Source organism: Centruroides vittatus, unplaced genomic scaffold (genome assembly GCF_030686945.1).
Source record: "Centruroides vittatus isolate TY-2023 unplaced genomic scaffold, ASM3068694v2 contig_717, whole genome shotgun sequence".
NCBI classification, from domain to species: domain Eukaryota; kingdom Metazoa; phylum Arthropoda; class Arachnida; order Scorpiones; family Buthidae; genus Centruroides; species Centruroides vittatus.
The window spans coordinates 240482-257358 of NW_027122456.1; the positions used below are offsets into that span (position 1 = coordinate 240482).

At 31.6% G+C, this 16877-nt stretch overlaps 1 protein-coding gene across 2 annotated transcripts in view; it reads right to left on the reverse strand.

Annotated features, from left to right (window-relative positions):
* Positions 1 to 946: 946 nt before the first annotated feature.
* LOC136980643 (cGMP-dependent protein kinase, isozyme 2 forms cD4/T1/T3A/T3B-like) overlaps positions 947 to 16877 on the reverse strand; it is a 64600-nt gene continuing 48669 nt past the window's right edge. For both annotated transcript variants that reach the window (XM_067276783.1, XM_067276782.1), the window contains exons 10-18: positions 11162 to 11249; positions 9755 to 9894; positions 8363 to 8452; positions 5231 to 5372; positions 4988 to 5151; positions 4786 to 4908; positions 4636 to 4698; positions 2808 to 2874; positions 947 to 2730 (exon numbers count right to left, since the gene is read on the reverse strand). In XM_067276783.1, the coding sequence (XP_067132884.1) occupies positions 2632 to 2730; positions 2808 to 2874; positions 4636 to 4698; positions 4786 to 4908; positions 4988 to 5151; positions 5231 to 5372; positions 8363 to 8452; positions 9755 to 9894; positions 11162 to 11249 (976 nt within the window). In that variant the 3' untranslated portion in view covers positions 947 to 2631. The remainder of the gene's footprint in view (positions 2731 to 2807; positions 2875 to 4635; positions 4699 to 4785; positions 4909 to 4987; positions 5152 to 5230; positions 5373 to 8362; positions 8453 to 9754; positions 9895 to 11161; positions 11250 to 16877) is intronic.

Genomic DNA, 16877 nt, shown 5'->3' on the forward strand with positions numbered 1-16877 from the left:
TATGTAGTGAGTCATTCATAAGGTTTTGATAGTTTGACCCTATAGTAGAGCTTAGATGACAGGTAGATACATAGATATATTAGGTACAAGTTAAAGTGGAGTACATGCCCTTCATATGGCATGTACTCCACTTTTTGTGGAGGACATGCCCTCTATCCACTTACCTATTCAAGTAATGGTATTACTTGAATGGCTGTGTGGCAGATGGCTGAGATGATAATGGTATAAGTTTACAACTTTGAGGAATCCAGGTTTGAATGGAGAATGAATCCTCAAAAAAGCACAGGTGATTCACTTCAGACATGTCAGCTCCATCCAACACTGGCTTCTCCATCACAGGTGACACTGATAATGAATATCAAAAGATCCTCTTAATGCCTCAACACAATGTTTAAATAAAAAAATTAATATTGCTAAGCAATGAATGAAGAGTCCAGATGGCCTGGTCAGTAAAGGCATTAGCTCACTCCCTAAGCCATCAAGATTATGGATATCCAAATCCGGCATCAAATATTTATAAGTTCAGTTTGGTTCTTCCTGATCAACAGATAACGGTGCCCATTTTTTTAAAACTCTTTCCACTCTATGAGCACTAAAAAGACCATTTTTTATAGCAAGCCCATTATGGATTCAGCCAGATGGGTGATGAGGACAGAGCCCAACATATCCAGAAGACCATCCCGAAAAAATTTCTGAGACTTTTCGACCCATCCGAATTTGTTCCCGGGTCCCCCCAGAGTCACCTTAACCGCTGCTCGCCGCCATCCAGCCACCCCACTTTTCTGATTTCCAAAACAGCATAACAGAAAGACGAAATCACTATGCGGAGACTGTACTAATTCTCTTACCAAATTCCAACGCGGATGGCCCGAGCAAAAGTATCAAACACGTCGCATACAACTCGAATCACATCTTAATAAAGTTGCAAGAGAATTCACAAAATAAATTATTTTAAATTCAACCAAAATTTAATATCATTTATTTAATTTACTGAAATTTATTCATTCATAATTTTTATATTTTACTGGCAGTGTGCAGTAAAAATTCACAGACCAATATACATCTCATGTAGTGGCCAGCACTTTATTTAACAATTGAGTATTGTGATCCAAATATTGTATTTTATACAAAAAAAAAGAAAAAAAGAACTTTTTCCTTCTATCAAATCAAATACTTCATAATTTTAAAAATTATTTTTACTAAATGCTAAGTAAATAATATTTTCTGCTTTCTTCTTGACAGAATACAGAATTTTAGAAATGTGAAAAAAATTATCTATAATATTGAGCAAACCAGTATCGAAATTGTTACAGATCACAACCTTATGGTCCTCCTTAAGCATAAAGTATGGAATTTGACACATTCAAGAATTTATAACTGCAGACATTTATGTTTATGCAAAACACTTCATTTTTGTACATTTTTCATTTAAAAATTCAGAAAATACACTCCTCTAAAAGTAAAGTGTACATTGATTGTCCGCATAATTACAGAAATTAATATTAAATCACTAAGGTGGCCTCGGCCTTTCTTTTAGACGTTGCCATCGGCAGAATGTTTAAAATGTGCATACAGAATCATTTTTAAGAACATCTTGTAAATGGCTTTCTTTTTTTCTTTTGGACTGTTTCCATCCTGTAGGCACTAAAAGGGACTTTTTTGAGCCCGTTGTGGGTTTGGCAGACCCGTGATGGGCTTGGACTCCGACGGGCATATTTGGGTAATGAGAGTGTGGGTCGTATCACTAGTGAGAAGTTCCCGGATTCAAATCCGGGTCCCTTGGAGCCGAACACGGATGCCGCAACTGCCTCGGCCATCCGGTCGGGTTTACAAATGGCTAAGGAGCCTCTAAAAGAAAGGTCGAGGTCATCTGTGTGTTTTTAGTATTTACTTCCTTTAAGTAAATGGATTTTCAATGTAATTTTTTACTTTCAGTTTTAAATTAAACTTGATATTTGAATCTTTTATACTGTTTTATATTTTAAACATAAATATATAAAAATAAACAGAAATTTTAAACCTTTATCTGCAGCCGAAAGTAAATAAACTATTTTTTTCGGTATAATTCTTATAAGGCACGATTTTTTACTTTCTTGCACATTACTTGCATCGACACTTTCTAAAAATATAGAATATGTTAGCTCTACATGTCTATAACACATTATATATTATACTATACATTAAGTTTAATACAGTCGTGTAAAATGGCACGGAGAAAACTTTGTTTTGACACACACATTAAAAAAAAATCTAATACTCGTATGCAACAGAACTACAGTTAACAAAGTTATATGAGCGTTCGAAAACTATTATATATGCGACTTGTAATCTTATATACCCTATATTATATTATATACAATAAAATTTGATAATTCAAAATTTAAAAATTTGTATATGTTGATACCACAAAAGTTTATATTATGCATTTGCAGGTAAATGATGCCTCAGGCATACTCCATTTTTATAAATATAAATATCTGAAGGTGAAATAACCAACAGTTTTGAGTTTTTCGATGGCACATTTGAACCATTCAGGTACCAGTTGAACCGGAACACATCACAAATTTTTCTTTTTGATTTTTTTGCATAATGTCTGTGGTCCTCGCACAAACTTAATTCCTCTTTATCTCTCTAGAATTCCGCATCCCAGCCGGATATATCGTCGGGAGGAGGTCCGTCGGTGTCGGGCGGATACTGATCGAAATTGTGTGTGTCGATGGCGTGTCGTACCTGCGGGCAAAAACACTTAGTAACTCGGAAGAATAATTAACAAACGTATTATTTATAAACTCGAAATTATTACATACTTGCGGAATAATGGGAGGTAAGAGACTTCGATTCCTCAATCCTTCCCAATTGAAGCCATCAAACCACCTGATAAGAAATTGAAGAGATAAAAATTAATATTAACATCTTCCTCTATTAAATTATCAAAACTACAACAGTAGAGTTTTTATTATAATTTCAGTTGAGGGTACAACAGATTTTAAGATTAATTTGTATACAATTTCCTTAATTTAATTAAAGAATACCTCTAAATCTGTATTTTGAATTCTAATGGATTACTTATAAGGGATGAAAAACACAAAATTTACTAATTTTGTACTTTTAATCGCTTACAAGTAATCCCTTACAATTACTGTATTCCTATTTTATTGTATCTCTTAGAAGTAAGCCCTTACAGTTATTGTATCCCATACAAAATAATCTCTTTCAATTATCATATCCCTTCAAATAATCCTTCACAATTATTGAAGTAAAATATTTTGATTAAATTTGAATTTTATACCTAAACTGTTTGATTTCTTTATTATATTAAGCTTAGAACTACGTTCCGAGCCCTGAAAGTATTCAAATTATAGATAATTAAAAAGAAGTTGATAAATATTTTATATTAAAAATACACATTAAGTGCGAAATATTTCAAGTAACAGCCACTTTTATGTTATGATTTTCGATTATAATCTATCACTACGAGCAATTACAGCATTAAATTAAACTTTTAATAATCTTTGTGCAGTAATTATCGAAAAACTAATCTAATTTCTACGTAAACATCAGTAAAAAATGTATTTTTTTCCTCACTGGGAGAATAATTAAATTTATATTACATTATAATTATATTGTTGTCCATTATCTGTTTGTTCTAAAAACTATAAGATCATCAAAAATTTTTAAGATTTATTAATATGCATTCAATTAATAAATTCTTCTAAGCATACGTAGCAGCATCGCGATAAATTTCCGCTAAAATATAAGCCCGTGAACTCGACGTCAACTTTGTTTTCAAGTATATTTTACATAAATTAACATGCCAAAAGCTTCAAACGACACACTGAAAACCAAAAAAGGAAAATTAAATACCAATTCTCAAGATTAATCATCCGCTTGTATAAATACTGGTGAAGTATATAATTCACTCACAACGACCTTTGAAAAAAGCAATTCTCAAGCACTTCTGAACTTCCTCGGCACATCATTAAGAGCTAAGTTCATAATGTACACAAAAAAAGCACAAAAAGTTTGAAAATGAACAAAAATTAAATACTCTGAACACCCAAGATAATTACTCCATTAGCTCCCCACACCACTGATGGGGAACTAATGGAGTAGCCACTTCTTAAGATAATACAAATAATGTTAATTATCCATCCATTAGAGACAGCCAGGAGTAAGAATCTTTCTGGAAATAAAAGATTTATCTCCTGCCTCAGGCAGGATAAGAAACGAAAACTTGTAGACAGAGGAGTAGGAAGACTGAATAAGGGATGACCAGAAGAGCTCAGCACTGGTCGTTCAGTTTTATTGTGTCAATTGAACCTGTCTGTCGTGTACTCAATATATTAAAACTTCCACAGCACATTAAACATTCAATTCATAGATTAAACCTTATATACACAAGTGGAGGTATATTCCAAATGGAATAAGAAGGACCTCATTTTCTTTTAACTCTTTCTACCTTGTAGACACTAGGAAGGCTTTTCTCTTAGCAAGCCCTCCTAGTGTCTGTAAAGTAGAAAAACAGATGCTCACGGGACAAAAATATAAAAAATAGGTTTATATATTTGTATATCAGATATTTTGTGACAATTTTTTTTTAAATATTAAAACAAAGTGCAAAAGTTAAATACATACTTATGCTTCTGTATGTCTTGTATGCCTCCCTTTTGATAACCGATTCGTTCTGAAGGGTTATCTCTATTGAAAAGACAAATTAATTAATTATTTTATTACTTTGTTAACTTTTTAAAATTATATTAAAATTATAATGAATTCTAAATATACCTGCATAATTTCTTTATTAATGCCATGGCATTTCTAGTTATGCAACGAGGAAAGTCCACCGCGTCGATACCTTTAAGGATAATGTTGTATGTTTTCATGGGATCGGGTCCGGTGAACGGAGGACTATAAATAAAGATATTAAGTATTTAAACTATTTTCTTTTTAAATTTCATTACATTTCCACAGTTTAATATGCACTTACGTTCCAGTGAGCAATTCAAACATGAGCACGCCAAGAGACCAATAATCGGCAGATATATCGTGACCTCGGTTTAGTATTACTTCTGGAGCTACGTATTCCGGTGTTCCGCAAAATGTCCACGTTTTACGACCATTGTGCAGCTTTTTAGCAAAACCAAAATCGACCTGTCAAAAAAGTAAGCGTCAAAATTAATCGAATGATCAATCAAGTCAAAATTACTAAAAGCAAAATAAAGATTCTTACCAATTTAACATAACCCGTATTATCTAGTAACATATTTTCTGGTTTTAAATCTCTATAAATTATATTTCGAGAATGGAGATAATCGAAAGCTTCTACTACACAACCGGTATAAAATCTTGTAGTGTTATCATCGAAATTACCCCTGTAAATTATAATGAAGGTCATATATTAAATAACTTTAAATATAGTCTTCCGAAATGAATGCTACAATTTTAAATTACTGTAATTATATTAATTATTAGCTGGGAATGTTGTAATGCATATTAAAATATTGGAAAACTGTCCAAGTTTCACGTTTGCCCATTACAATTATTCAACATGTGAACCTCGTGTCATGTGGCGTGCATACAACTGATATTCAAATTCTTCTTACACTCGTTATAGCACATCTGTTGTCACTACCCAAGACAGCCACAGTTCTACGGCTTGTGCAAATCACTCGTATAACACAATGATGAGCGGTTCTGACTTTGCAAACTGCAGAACACAAAATGCCTTCTCTGTTGCAGTGTCACCATTTTCATTTATAGAAGGACACAGAGGAATAAAATCCTTCTTTTCAGACAGGAGACGAAACTCGGAAAGTTACTCGTAGTATACATAAATACAGATAGTTATAAAAGGTAAAAGACAGTTATATATAAATTTATAGAGAATAATATTAAAAGAAATTATCTATTTAACTACAAGCTTTTTGATTCTAACGAATTACTTAATTATCCAAATTTTCCAATTGGTAGCGATATAGGACATAATTTATTATATATTTAATATATAATTTTATTCTTAGAATACATTTTGATCATATGTAGATCCTCTTCAGCCACTTTTATTATAGGTATCAATATAAAAGTGGATGAAGAAGATCTAACTATGACCAAAATTCATTTCACAAATAAAATTTGTCATTTAATGGTGTCATAAGTCTCCTATATCTCACCAATTGGAAATTTAGATAATAAAAATTATCTATTTTTTATTTCTTTTCATATTCTAAGCCTACCACTTGTATCAATAATGTTAAGTATTTTCATTTACTTATTTACAGTTTCAAATGTTACCTCTTGAATCTTTGGTAAACAAATGTTCAAGATTTAAATGTTGGTTACAATCAGGTAAAAAGCACAACTAGCAAGAGCCATTTTAACTATTAGTTACACTAAGAACATGCCTAAGACCTGATCAGTGGAGAAGCCTGCAGGCAAGCCAGTAACATGCAAACAAAAAAACCTAACACTGTTTTACAAACTTATACAAAATAGGGGTATGTACTGTGACCAAGCACCTATCGTATCGGGTCGGGCTGTCGACCATAGTGGGGTAAAAAACCAAAGTGTCGGAGGGAGCCCAAACTATCCAAAAACCTTGAGACCCGGCCAGTTAGTCTGCAGTATCACCAAGTCCGTTGCTCACAGAAAATTTATTTAATAAGTAACTTCATTATAATTGTTTAACTTATGTGTCACACTGTTCTTTCACGTTCGTAAAATGTAATTTATTATCAGAAGGTCTACGAGAAAATGCCGAAAGTAAATGATAAATGAAGAGTATGATTCTTGTACATTAATTTTTTGAATTAAGTTTAACAAGTTAGAATATTCTGAAAGAAAAGATTGATAATAGAGCAAGGGCCGTATTCTGGTCACCATCTCTGGTCTCTCACAAGCCGGTTGCTGATTGGCTGATCCGAACGATTAGCCAATCAGCGACCGGCTTGTGAGAGACGAGAGACCAAAGACGGTGACCAGAATACGGCCCCAGGATTTGAACTTCTTGCAATAAGCAGATTCACAGTAAGTGGATGCTGTTATGTATAAATAAAGCTAACCAAACACATCAAAAACCAGCAAAATTATAAATCCTTTACTAAAACAAATGTTTTCATCTGTACACAATGGTCGTCATCAAGTTCAATTAAAAGAATATAGAAATAAAACAGTAGATTGAAAATTACAATAGAATACTTTAATTTAAAATTTTAGGCGCAGTAGAGAATGTTCATGACTATTACAATAACATTGCAACAGCCAGTTAGAGAATTTCAAATAACGCCATCCAGAATGATTAAGACCATATCTTTATAATTAATTGCTGTTCTATTTCGGAAGGCTTTGAAAATCTCAAGTTTTGCAAGATGTTTTAGTCTGTGTGGATCCATAGTGTAGTATAAAAGGCATATAGCATTCACTTACACTTCATTTTCCAAGACATAGACAACAAAGGATGTATTTGTATTCTTTAATCCTTGCCTCAACGCTCCTATCTGTCACACCTAAGTATTCAACGAGTGATGTAGCCAGTGGTCTAGTACAGGAACAATGTTGCCTATCTTCCTGCCAAATTACTTTGTATCGATAATTAACCAACATACAGCCCAAAATAGTCTGGCATTTAGAGATTTCATTATTAAAAAGGTAGAGTTAATTGTTTATATACGTCTTTATATCATTAAACTTATCTCAATATGTAAACTAAAAAATCTGATTTATTGGACTCATTAACATAAATTAAGTATCAATTTCTGAAATACTTTCAGGTAGCCAAGTCCATTGTCAAGAGAAATGACAGGAAACGAGATTAAGAAATTGGAGTTTTGAAATGCTTAATAATGCATTTAATGTAAGACTTTAGATCTGACTTTAGATCATTAATTTCTACATAAATCACAATTTTACTGCCATATTTTGTGATTATATTAGCGAGGTTGGGGCCGAAGTTTAGACGCGAAAACGTGTACGTCGGATGTTTGGCACCGCATTTCTGTAAGCCTAGTAGTTTTACAATGGCATTTGGATAGTCAGTGGAATCATGCTCGACATTCCAAACGCCATCGTCAAACTTCTAGGCTTACGGGAAAGAGGTACCAAACGTCCGACGTACACGTTTTCGTGCTTAAAACTTCGGCCTCAACCTCGCTATTAATAGAAAAATTTTAAATATGCATTATCTTGTTTTATTACATGTGCATAATTAAATCTAGATTTTAAAATATTGATTTGCTATATTATTAAATTCAAATTTTATATGTTTAAATTACATTTTTTAAATTAATTGTTAAGTAAAGATCATTGATAAACATTTAAATTTAAAAATTTTTCCTCTAACTGAGATAAGAACTAAAGATAAACTTACCTGTCTCTTAGAATTGTCCACAATTCACCACCTAAACATGCTTCCATTAACATATACAGATACTTTCTATCTTTAAATGTACGGAATAATCTGTTAAACAAAACAAATTTTAGTTATTTTTACGGTAATTTATCAATTATACAAATATAAACATCTGTAAGCCCGATAGTTATATTAAAGCCAAAAAATTGCTGGATTAAATCTAAATTAACAGTTCTAGAAGTGAGGTCTAAGTAGCATAACTGGTGGTTGCAGGTTTAAGTATCTGACTGTTTTCTTCTAGAACCTCTGAATTAATTAATAATATTAATTTAACTATAATTGTTAAATTTAATAAGAGATAGTACCTAACGACTACCTCTAAATCAAATTACTTAGCATTTTAATAGTAATACAACCCGATCTAATCTGGCAATTGTTCGGCTTTAATTTATCAAATATATTATCAAATGCATTCAATAAAAATAGAGTAATAATTCACTGAAACGAACAAAAATCAACTGAAAACTAACACCTGGCTAAACTCTGCCAATGTTAAATTATTGTAAACAAAGAACAAGACCACCTTCTCTTAAGATCTTCATTTAAAGATTCAGTCTTTAAATTCTCACTGTGCATAATTTTTATTGCTATTTATATCAAGGCACCGATATGGTGAATTCAGACACCGAATACGAAACAAGCATTTCACTTGCGGAAGAAGTTATCATACATTTTAATACACGGTTCTGTGAGGAATTTGCTCTAAGCAATCTGAAATTAATGAGAAAGTTTCGTATATTTAAACAAAAACAATATTATAACCTTTATAAACACTATTTCTTCATACAGACTTCATCTTTTTCTGTAAATTGCATTCATCAAAAATAATAAACTGAACTTTTTTTATTAATAAAGTATATCTGAATCATCTTATAACATAATTTTGTAACTAATAAAACTAAACTAGCTATTGAGAAATTTAAAATTTCGACAAGAATCGACAAATCTAGATTTACTGACACCGAACATTGGCACGTAGGATGTACAGCTAGCTTCAATTTCACAAATTTCGGCACAATTAAACCTCGACGACACCGGAAAATAGATAAAGATAGCTCAACGCTTTTGCCTGAACCATCTACAAATAACTACAAGATCCAGATTGGAATTCTGGATCGCACAATCCAGATTTAAATGAGATCCTTCACAATAATAGAAAAATATTGATAGATTTCTACAAGCAAATTGAATAAATTATAGTTTCCAGTTGAAGAGTAGTTTAAAAAAATAAGATAACTTTACATAATCTTCATAAAAATTATAATTAAATTAATATAAATGATATGTATTTTTAATTTGATATTATATTTAAACTTTAAATACAATATTAATACTCGTTAAAAGACTTACTTCACAACAAACTCGCAATTGGTCTCTTCCATAATAGTTTTTTCCGACATAATATGTTGCTGTTGTCTTGTTTCGACAATCTGCGACTTTTTCATAACCTTGAGCGCGAATGACTTCGTAGGATCTTTAGCAATTTGAACCTGAATTAAAAGTTCATTATTAATTAAATTAATGGCAGAGATTCATTTACTAAACAAAATTTTCTTAAGGCCAACATCACTAATACTGTATTCTAATAAACAACACACTGTCTTTAAGTTTTTCAGCCTGCAATTGCATTATTTCTTAGAGCGCGCTTACTATTAGAGAGTGATTATTATTTCTATTCTTTGAGAATTTGGTGTGGTTATTAATAGAATAAATCAGGTAACTTTATCACTTTATTGTTATTTGAGTAACTATGCGACCCTCAACATATGATAAGAGTGGCAACATTAAATAGACTGCAATTTTTCAGTTTAAATAAGCCTTACCTTTCTCCAATAGATAGCGTACTTACTTTTAGTCTATAACTTTTTCATCTTGCAGCTGCGCTGCTTATTAGAATAAATACAGTGGCGTAGCGAGGGGGGCAAGGGGATGTAGCATGCCCCGGGCACCACTCGGAGAGGGGCACCCAATTGGTCTCCAAGACAAACTATATGTGTTTCTGGGAGGGAGGCGCCAGTTATGTTCGCTACGCCACTGAACAAATACAGTACAACTTTAATCAAACAATCTTCATTCTTATTTTATTCGGATCGTGTCCCTAATAAAATTTATTTGCGAGAAATGATGCGAAAATACATTTGGACATTTTAATGTTTGTACAGGATGTCCAAAAACTTACCGCGCAGTGGAAAAGATTTGAGTTTTAATAAAAGTGAAGTTTTGCATATCATACTGCAGTCTTTTCTACAGAAAATACTGGAATTGTCTCCCAAAAACCTCAAAATCCAGGGGAGCAATGTCTGAAGACCTAGAGAACAAGATTCCACAAGAGATTATGTGGTCAGAAATCTTCCAAAAATAGTGTAGTGTAATGTAATGTGTGTAATGTAGTCCAAAACCAGAATATCTGTGAATGAACAGTAATACCATCTACCACAAATTGGAAATGCAGGACACATGACTTACACGTCTCATATGCAATGTCATTGCAAATTTCTCAATGTAAGGGTGACTTTTCGGACTGCCAGTATCTCTGCATTTATTTGGATATAACATAGTTCTTTCTTGTTTAATTAGTTGCATGATTGTAATAGTTCAATAACATCAGACAAAACAAAAATAAATATTGATAACCATATAAGTTATTCTAATTTTAAAACTTAACTCAAACAACATTCTAAAATGTTAACATTAACTTTTAAATACGTAATTGCATATCAAATACTTAATTATCAACTTATATTTTATAATATTTACCAGTTCCACTCGTCCAAAACCTCCGACTCCGAGAGTCGTAACCACCCGCAGATCGGACAGTTTCAAACCGAGGAATTCCTCATATATTCTGAAAATTAGAATCGATAACGATTATTTAAATATTTATCTTAAATTATTTTAGCAAATTGTTATTTTTTATTTTAAATTCCCACCTGAATTAAAATCCTTGCAGCATAATAAAAAGCATAGTCAATTTTAATACAAAATCGTTAACAATTTATGAATACAATAGAAATTTGTAGCAGTTTTAAATTCAATTAATCTCTGGATAACTTGGAAATCGTCTTATAACTGTTTATTGAGTTTCCTATAATAACTGATTAGTCTAAAACATAAACTGCCGACTGACACACTTCCCGTAAATGCACTTTGTGCGTCTATTGTGAAGTGCAATTGTGTTAAAGTATATTAATTAAAAATATTTTAATATGTCTCCGTTCATCTGATAAAAGCCTAAATTTGTGTAAAAATGCTCAAACATGTTACATAAGTTAAATAAGTGATTTGTAATATTGTCGTGAATCTTCGTGTGTGATAAGAATACAAATATCCGACATGAAACAATATCTTTACCATTTCCTAATACTGTATAATGATAAGTTTAAGTATGAAGAATTACATTATATTTACAACTTTTACTCTATTAAACAATCTATTTATGTAATACAGCAACTAAATTCAATTATTAACGCCAAATAATCTACCAGATTATCCATAAGTGACCAGTACGGTTATATCTAAATTAATTAATGGAGAGTCTGAGTAATGTAACTGGAAATGCATCTGTGTGGCAAGCAGAAGTACAGTGGCATAGCGAGGGTGTGCAAGGGAGGATAATAAGCGAGGATAATTTCATCGTTATTAATTCAAATTTCATTAAATTAACATTGTATTTATCTAAATATAAAACTTTTAATTTACATAACAAAATAAATAAATAAATTTTTATTCGTATCGGTCAAACCAAACAACCGTCGGATAACGTCGAGCTGCTTTTCCACAATTACATTTAATTAACTACAAAATGATTTGTCGTCAGAGGGAAGAGTTAGGTGCAATCTCTTATTAAATTTAATAATTATAATTAAATTAATATTTATTAAATAATTTAGAATATTCTGGAAGAAAAGAATCAGCCCAGAGCAGGACTCAAACTCGCAAGGATGTTATATCATATTTAAATATGTCTGGAAGAAGAGACCAGAGCAGAAGCTCGGGTAGTGTAAGTGGCAATGCACCCACACGGTAAGCAGGTGTTGTGGATTTGAGTCCACTCCGGACCAATTCTTCTCTTCGGAATATTCTAAATTATTTGATAAATATTAATTTAATTATAATTATTAAATTTAATAAGAGATGGCACCTAACGCAACCCTCTAGTAACAAATTATTTAGTAATTAATTAAATATAGGGTACGTTCGTTAAGTCAAACGAATTAAACGAGAATGACGTCGTCGTTATTCTTGTTTCGTTAGACTTTCCGAACGATTCGTTTAGAAAATGGCCGTTTCTAAATCTGAAGTTTTAAACATTGTTAGTGCAATTGTATCTGAAGTATTTTTTTCGGATGAATCTGAAGATGAGATTGGAAGTTATGTAATTTTAGAAACTTCAAAAAAGAGAAAAAGGAGACTGCGTATAAGAGAATACGCAGAAAGTGTCGTTCCTTCATATTTAAGCGACGACTTCCAATGTCATTTTAGAATGAAACGATGCACTTTCGAATTTCTTTTGGAAAAATTAAAACCGAAATTACTAAATTCTTTCGGAAGACCTTGTTTAGATGCAAACAAGCAAATTTTGTCGGTAATTTGGCTTCTAGCAAATCAGGAATCATTCAGGTAAAATAAACTACTTAATAAATTTTAAAGCTAAATACTGTATTCAAATTTATTAAATAATGTTTCAAAATTAGATAAGCCAATAGTTAAGTGATAACATAATTCATTGTTACTAATTATGTATGAAATTTGCCAATATTAAAGATTTACAAATAAATTTATAATTTTCTTAAAGAAATTCCTCAAGTCTGTTAAACTTAATGAAGTTAATACAATGTAATGAACTCATAAAAATGGCAAGTGATATTATAAAATGGCCAATATTGGAAGAATATGCCCATTTAACCAGAAAATTTAAAAATATAGCTGGTTTCCCAGGTATAATTGGTGCAATTGATGGGTGCCACATTCCCATTAAAGCTCCAAGTGAAGCAGCGGAAAAATATATAAACCGGAAGAATTTTCATTCTTTAATTTTGTAGGCAGTCTGCAACCATAACTTAGTTTTTACAGACTGTTATTGTGGCTTCCCTGGTTCTGTCCACGATGCCAGAGTTTTCAGAAATTCTGAAGTGATTCAGAAACTTAACGATTCTTCATTGTCGGATTATCATGTTGTGGGAGATGCTGCTTACCCACTTATGGTGTCGTTAATGGTATTATTTAAAAATAATGGTCACCTAACTGCTGAAATGCATACATATAATAACTGTCAAAGAGCAGAATTGTTATTGAGAGGAGCTTTGCATTATTAAAAGGAAGATTTAGACGGTTAAAATATTTTGATGCAAATAAAACATCAATGTTGCCCCTCTACATATTATCAGCCTGTGTTCTTCATAACATCTGTCTGATGGCAGAGGATGATTTTGACGAATTTGATACAATTAATTGTGATGATGAAATGCTTGAAAATGAATCATCTAACATACAATATAACAGCGCTGCTCAAAGAAAAAGACAGCTTATTTCTGATAGTTTCTAAGCTCTCAGAAATCATGTTTTGTTTAATAATTGTAGTATTTCTGTACAATGTAATATCTGTTTAGTAAATTATTTTGTCATGTCATTTCACAGAAAAATAAAAGTTTTTATGTTGCGTTCACAAATGACTGATTTCAATATTTTAGTGATTTATTTTTACAATTAATTTAACCACTAAAGCAACTTAAAACACATTCAAACTATAAATCAATATTTTATTTACAAAATAGAATTGTTTTACAATTTATCAATTAAGCATTGTAATTTTTCTAGTAGTAATGTTTTCATTTTCATATTTTCTTCATGCCGTTTTTCAACACTAAGTCTGTAATTAGTAAACCATTCAGGTTCTTCTTCTTTTCTGCACTTCTTGTTGGCAGTTGATTTAGGTGATGAAGTTTCTGGCATTGTATTGATATTTCTATTTTCTGTTATGGCAACAGAATTACTGAATCCAGAAGATGAACTTGCAATGGAAACAGGCTGTACAGCTGGATCCTTCGCAAATATTTCATCTAACTCAGTCATGTAACGGCACTTCCTTCCGCACGATCCACTTGTATTATTATTATCTTTAATTATTTTGTAATTATTTTTTAAAGATTTAAATTTATTTTCGCACTGAAGTGCCGTTACAGAATAGCCATAGCTTTTAAAGCTATTCGATATTTTTTCCCACGCTTGTTTCTTTTTAATATACGGAGACGAAAACATGCTTTCGTGTATTTTGTATTCATTGAGAAGCAAGTGTGTTGTCTCATCATTCCAAATAAATGTCACTGACTGACTTCCAGAAGGGGCTGCTTCTGTTTCTTGTCTTATATTTGGATCAACTGAAAACGTAAGCAGTAAATATAATTAAATTATTTATGTTTAAAAAGTATTTGTGTTTAAAAGTATATATGTTTATAAAGTAGATGTGTTTAATCACATTTTAGATGAGACAGATCTAAATTTGATCAAGCTAAACTTTAAGATTACTATAGTTTTTAAATTAAAAATGTCTATTTTAAAAGCAAAATGCTTAGATTTGTACAACAAAAGAACACTTAGCTTGTTCAAATTCAATCTTCATATAAGTAATAAAAATATTCTAATTAAAATTTATATTAATATGAATTGATTTATTATTAAAGCTAGGACACACAAGTCCTAAAAGTCATATAAACAATTAAAGATATAACTTATTTTTTATGCTTAGATGCCCTAGCCTTGTATGTAATTACCTACTGTTCTATAGCATATGTTTCAAACAAATTGAAGGTAGATTGAATTTCTTCAGCTACTATTCATTTATTATTTAACATTAACTTTAATTAGCACAATTATTCACTTTTTGTTGGGACTTATACTCCAACTCTGTGTGTGATAAGTCTCAACAAAAAGTGAATAATTGTGCTACTTTACTTAATTATTTCTAAGAGGACAAAAAGCTTATTAATTGTTGTATATTAACTTCAATAATTAAGGAAAAACTGTACAAAATGTATAAACTGTGTAGAAATACTACTCGAGCATCAGATATAATCAATAATAGTCTTAATTCTTGACATAAAAATTATTTATAATGGTATGTTCCTTTATTATATACTTATATCTTATGCAGATGTGTAGTTTTTGTAAAAAAGTAATTAGGATAAAATACAGTATATGATTTTATGAAATTTCGTATGTTAATTTTTATTTAAGGTATAAAAAAATAAGAAAAGAACTCTGCTTACCATTCTCATTTCTGCATTTCTGCACATGGGTCGTTATTTGTAGCGTACTGCCTTTCAACCCACAATTAGAGCACATATGTAGTACATCTGATAGATCGATATAGTTGGACGCCATTTTCTTAACGAAGTAAACCATCTCTTCCCTTCATGAGCTTCGTTAGAGTTTCGTTCGAAACGTCATCACCGCGGAACATGCGCACTGAGCGAGACTACTACTTTTCGAACGATTCGTTACTAACGTGTTTAACTCGTTCGACTTAACGAACGTACCCATAATTGCAGAAAAGTAGCCTGATGTAATCCGAAGGTTGTTTGGCTTTACAAATTTATCAGGTTTTGTGATATTCGTTTATGTTTTTATTGATCATTAAGATAATTTAAAAATTAGTTTTATGAAAGAATTGTCCAATGCTATGTCCAATTGAACTCCCTTTTTTTCTATTTTAAAAAGAAACAGTTTCATTGCTTGGAAAATAGAGCATTCTGCAATATTTTAGTTGCTGTGATCAATTAATTAATTAATCTTAATTACAAGTCTAAGTAAGACAAAGTAAAATGTTTCCAATACAAGCATTTATATTCAAATAAATGTGTTCCATTTTGTCAATTAAAATGCTGTTCAAATAAATTTGCTGGTACACTTTAGGCATTACAAGTAAACAAACAAATTCCCAAACTATCCAGCATAGTGCTGTAATATAACAGTTTAAAAACTGAAAAAAACTGTAACATAATACGAGGGTCATTCAAATAAAACCCGACCAACAAATATATCAAAGCGCAAAATGTGTATAGCGAATCAGTCTCCATTTGAAATGTAGGTGGAAACACTGCAGGCTCATACTGCAGTGTCATGTGACGCTGCTGTCACGTAAACCTACAAACAAGCTGCATTCATTTAGCACATCAGGCAAATACTCCAAGCATGGATGCATCAACAATTGAGCTGATGAAGTTTTCTGCCTGCAGAACCACCATAGATGCTGCTCAGTATATGGAAACTTTAAAATCTCTGTCAGCTTCCAAGCAGCCTGGTCTGCTTTTGCAAGGTCATCATCCTTCGTGACACCGCTTGCCCTCACACCACATGCATTGTGCGGCAATCCATTATGAAATTCAAGTGGGAAACACTCCAGTATCCTGCACACAGTCCTGACTTGTCTCATTATGATTTCCTCATTTTTGAGGAGCTTAAGAAGCATCTAAAA